This window comes from Nicotiana attenuata, chromosome 7, assembly GCF_001879085.1.
Source record: "Nicotiana attenuata strain UT chromosome 7, NIATTr2, whole genome shotgun sequence".
Classification (NCBI taxonomy): Eukaryota; Viridiplantae; Streptophyta; class Magnoliopsida; order Solanales; family Solanaceae; genus Nicotiana; species Nicotiana attenuata.
Window position 1 is genome coordinate 106,046,724 of NC_031995.1, and position 5,852 is coordinate 106,052,575.

The following is a 5,852-nucleotide window of genomic DNA, read 5'->3' on the forward strand; positions in this document are numbered from 1 at the left end:
TCGACAGTCTGCAAATCGTGCAGTGAACAAATCCTCTATTAATGTTTTGAGATAGCGAATAATGGAGGGCGATTCAAACCCAACATATATTCCTAACCTTCTTTGGGGGCCCATTTTGGTGCGATATGGCGGTGCTACAGGCACATATACTGCGCATCCAAAAATTCTTAAATGGGATATATTAGGTTCATGACCCAAAACTAATTGCAACGGGGAATATTTATGATAATTTGTCGGTCTGAGACAAACTAGCATTGCTGCATGCAAAATGGCATGATCCCAAACAAAAGTGGGCAACCTCGTTTCATGAGTAACGGTCTTGCTATCAATTGCAGACGTTTAATTAAAGACTCTGCAAGGCCATTTTGAGTGTGAACATGAGCTACAAGATGTTCCACTTTTATCCCAATTGATAAGCAATAATCATCAAATGTTTGGGATGAAAACACAGCAGCATTATCAAGTCTAATAGTCTTAATTGGATTATCGGGGAATTGCGCCCGTAATCGAATTATTTGTGCCATTAATTTTGCAAACACGAGGTTGCGAGATGACAATAGGCACACATGAGACCATCTAGAAGATGCATCTATTAAGACCATAAAATATCTAAATGACCCACGAGGTGGGTGAATAGGTCCACAAATGTCTCCTTGTATACGTTCCAAAAACGCAGGGGACTCAATCCCAACCTTTGTTGGTGATGTCTAATAATTAACTTGCCTTGATAACAAGAAGTGCAAGAAAATTCATTATTTAATAGAATCTTTAAGTTCTTTAATGGATGCCCATTTGAGTTTTTTATAATTTGTCTCATTATAATTGATCCAGGGTGTGCCAATCGATCATGCCAAAGTACAAAAATATTGGAATCAATAACCTTTTGGTTTACAATAGAATGTGCCTCAATTGCACTAATTCTTGTCCAATACAGGCCACAAGATAAAGATGGGAACTTCTCAATAACCCTCTTTTGGCCAGAGACATTCTTGGTAATGATGAGATGTTCAAGATTATTCTCATCTATTGTCTCAATATGATATCCATTTTGGCGGATATCTTTAAAACTCAACAAGTTCCTCTTGGACTTGGAGGAGAACATTGCATTCTCTATGATAAGTATTTTTCCCTTAGGCAGAGTTATAGTAGCTCTTCCAGAGCCTTCAATTAGATTACTACTACTAGAAATTGTAGTAACATCTGCCTTACACATACTTAAATGAGAGAAATATTTCTTCTCTTTGAATATTGTGTGTGTCATACATGAATCAATTAAACAAATATTTTTATAATTGAACTTTGATCCAAGTTTGCTTTGTGAGTGTCACGACCCGGATTTCCCACCATCGGGAGTCGTGATGGCGCCTACTGTCGGAGCTAGGCAAGCCAAGTGTTAAAACATTTTCTGATAACATCACAACGATATAAATAAAACGAGTCATTTAAATAAAAGTGGAAGTCTTAAAAACATAGATAACTGAAAACCAAATGCGAAAGTTTAAGTACAACTCTACCCACATCCGGTGTCACTAACTCACGAACTACGAAAGAGTGCTAAAAAAAAGTCTGAATAGAAGTACATCAATGTTTGTCTCGGTACAAGGAAAACAAACTAATAACATAGAAGAGACTCCGGCCTGCGGACCTCAGCTAGGCTACCTCGAAAGTCCCTGGACTGAAGTTAGCTCCCGATCAAATCCTACTGCTGAGGCCCAAAAGCTACTCCTAGATCTGTGCAAAAAGATGCACAGAGTGTAGCGTCAGCACAACCGACCCCATATGCTAGTAAGTGCCTAGCCTAACCCCGGCGAAGTAGTGACGAGGCTAGACAGGACCTACCAAAAACAACCTGTGCAGATATATGTATATACAAGTGCAACGAAATACCAGCAGAAAATACCAATTAAGGCGGGGAGGGGACATGCTTAGGGAATATACAGATGAAAATAACCTATCAGAAGTAAACACGAAACTATATCAGATCTCATAATCTATATAGGTGGTCGGCGTACCACACGATCCCATTTCATAATATATAAGTGGTCGGCGTGCCACACGATCCCATTTCATAATATATAAGTGGTCGGCGTGTCACACGATCCCATTTCATAATATATATAAGTGGTCGGCGTGCCACACGATCCCATTTCATAATATATAAGTGGTCGGCGTGCCACGCGATCCCATTTCATAATATATAAGTGGTCGGTGTGCCACACGATCCCATTTCATAATATATAAGTGGTCGGCGTGCCACACGATCCCATTTCATAATATATAAGTGGTTTCCCGGCAAGGGAGAATACGACTAAGCAGTTAAATCCTGGCAAGGGAGCAACAATAATAACTTACACGTCCTGGCAAGGGAATAATCACATCTCTTTCTCTTACGTTCATTTCTTTCTTTTTAATCAAGTCATAAGTCGAGCCAACACTCCCAAGAGTTTACACATCATATTTCCTTCTCATTCTCTTCATATCATATAGAAACCATCAATTAACAAGGAAGAGTCACTACAGAATCCCAATTAAGCACAAATAAAGACCCACGGTCATGCTAGACACCGGTGTATAGATACTCGTCACCTTGCCTATACACCGTACTCAACATTTAGCAATTAGCAAATAATACTCTAATCCTATTCCCTCGAGCCAAAGTTAGATCAAACACTTACCTCGAATGCTCCAAACTCAACTCAAGCCTCTAGTATAGCTTTACCCCTCGAATTCGGCTCCAACACAGTCAAATCTATGAAATAACGACTTTATAATATCAATAATAGCTAAACAATTCAAACCCAATGCATAAATATAGATTTCCAACCTTTCTTCCAAAAATTCCAAAATCGACCCCGGGTCCGCTTGGTCAAAACACGAGGTTCGAACCAACTCCATGTTACCCATTCCCCCACGAGCCCGGATATATAATTTGTTTTCAAATTCGCCCCCAAAACGACGTCTAAATCGAAGAAAATCGAAAAACCCTAACTCTACCCTTTTCCCCCAATTTCCACCCTAATCTATATGATTTAAGCTTGGAAACCTACTAATTAATGAAGAATAATAAAGGAAATAAGTAGGAAATTACTTACCCAAGTGGTCTTGAAGAATGGGAGCTTCAATAGCTTCCTAAAGCTTGGGAGGGAAGAGAGCTCGTGAGAAATATGGACTAAATCCCGTAGCTACTGTTTTGAAACTTAAAAAAAATCACTGGCCGTTTTTGTGCTACGCGTTCACGACAGGAGTGTCGCGTTCGCGAATAAGGGGGAGCTAGCAAGCTACGCGTTCGCGAGGGAAGGACTGCGAACGCGAAGAGGAAGTACTGGGGGGTCCAAAGAATTGGCCTACGCGAACCCATCGACCATCACGCGAACGCGGAGAAGGAAAAGGCAAATCATCGCGATCGCGATGTCCTGAACGCGAACGCGAAGAAGGGTGGCCTCAAAGCTATGCGAACGCGAAGGGGGTATTGCGAACGCGAAGAAGGATTCTTCTGTGTAAAAATTGCAGAAAAATCTGATGCCTTCCTAAGTTCAAAACCATCCCGAACACCTCCGAAAACCCTCCCGAGCCCTCGGGGCTCCTAACCAATCACACACACTAACTCAACAACATCCTACGAACTCAACCGTGCGATCAAATCGCCAAAATATCATCAAAATCAATGAATTAAACCTAAAAATCATCACTTTTTCATCAAACTTCTTAAACTTTTATTTTTTAGATATTTAGGTCCGAAACACGTCAAATGACGTCCGATTTCAACCAAATTTCACAGAAAGCGCTTAAACCACATATAAGACCTGTACCGGGCACCGGAACCAAAATACGGGCCCGATACCAACGCGTTCTAATCAATTTCCTTTTCAAATTTCCATATTAATTTCTGAAAAACAATTTCACAAAAAAATTCATTTCTCGGGCTCTCGACCTCAGAATTCGACTCCGGGCATATGCCCGAGTCTCATATTTTTCTATGGACCCTCCGGGACTGTCAAATCACGGGTCCGGGTCCGTTTACTCAAAATGTTGACCAAAGTCAACTTTATTCATATTAATATCAAAATTCATCAATTTTTACACAAAATTCATATTTAAGCTTTCCAGCTACGCGCCCGGACTGTGCACGCAAATCGAGGCAAGTAAAAATGAGGTTTTCAAGGCCTCGGAAGCACGGAATGAAAGAGAAAACAGGTGATGACCCTTTGGGTCGTCACATTCTCCACCTCTAAAACAACCGTTCGTCCTCGAACGGACAAAAGAAAGAAGTACCTGAGTCGGGAAATAGATGAGGATAACGGCTCCGCATATCAGACTCGGACTCCCAGGTCGATGCCTCAGGGGGCTGACCTCTCCACTGGACACGCACTGAAGGAAAACTCTTCGACCTCAATTGTCGAACCTACCGGTCTAGAATAGCTACCGGCTCCTCCTCATAAGACAGATCCTTGTCCAACTGGACAGTGCTGAAATCTAACACGTGGGCTGGATCGCCGTGATACCTCCGAAGCATGGACACATGAAACACTGGATGCACGGCTGACAAGCTAGGCAGCAAGGCAAGCCTATAAGCCACCTCTCCCACACGATCGAGAATCTCAAATGGACCAATGAACCTGAGGCTAAGCTTGCCCTTCTTCCCAAATCTCATCACGCCCTTCNACTCTAGATCATGAACCGGATAATTCTTCTCGTGGATCTTCAACTTCCTCGAAGCATAAGTAATGACTCTGCCATCCTGCATCAATACTGTACCGAGCCCAATACGGGAAGCATCACAATAAACTGTATAAGGCCTTGAGCCTGTGGGCAAAACCAATATCGGTGCCGAAGTCAGAGCTGCCTTGAGCTTCTGAAAGCTCGCCTCACACTCATCTGACCATCTGAACTGGGCACCCTTCTGGGTCAATCTGGTCATCGGGGCTGCAATAGATGAAAACCCCTCCACGAACCGACGATAGTAACCTGCTAACCCCAAGAAACTCCGAATCTCGGTAGCTGATGCAGGTCGAGGCCAGTTCTTGACTGCCTCAATCTTCTTAGGGTCCACTTGAATACCCTCTGCTGATACGACGTGACCCAGAAATGCAACCGAACTCAACCAGAACTCGCACTTGGGGAACTTGGCATATAACTGACTATCCCTCAGAGTCTGAAGAACCACTCTGAGGTGCTGCTCGTGCTCTTCCTGGCTGCGGGAGTACACCAAAATATCATCAATAAAGACTATCACGAACATGTCCAAATATGGCCTGAACACCCGGTTCATCAACTCCATGAATGCTGCTGGGGCATTGGTCAACCCAAACGACATGACCAGGAACTCATAATGCCCGTACCGAGTGCGGAATGCTGTCTTAGGGATATCGGATGCCCTAATCCTCAGCTGGTGGTAGCCAGATCTCAAGTCTATCTTTGAAAATACCCTTGCACCCTGAAGCTGGTCGAACAAATCGTCAATCCTTGGCAATGGATACTTGTTCTTAATCTTCACTTTGTTCAATTGCCGGTAATCAATGCACATCCTCATCGAACCATCCTTTTTCTTCACAAATAACACCGGCGCACCCCAAGGAGAAAGACTGGGTCTAATGAATCCCTTCTCCAACAAGTCCTGCAATTGATCCTTTAACTCTTTCAACTCTGGCGGGGCCATGCGATACGGCGGAATGGAAATGGGATGGGTGCCCGGAGCCAGATCAATACAGAAATCAATATCCTTGTCGGGCGGCATACCCGGCAGGTCTGAAGGGAAAACCTCAGGGAACTCCTGAACAATAGGAACAGAATCAATAGAAGGAACCTCTGTGCTGGAATCGCGAACATACACCAGATAAGCTAAACACCCCTTC

General features: G+C 43.1%; 1 protein-coding gene across 1 annotated transcript; it reads right to left on the reverse strand.

Annotated features, from left to right (window-relative positions):
• On the reverse strand, positions 5,105 to 5,524 carry LOC109230611 (RNA-directed DNA polymerase homolog; the record flags this gene model as incomplete). Its single annotated transcript, XM_019396073.1, has 1 exon — positions 5,105 to 5,524. A coding segment is annotated over exon 1 (420 nt), but the record flags the coding sequence as incomplete, so codon positions are not given.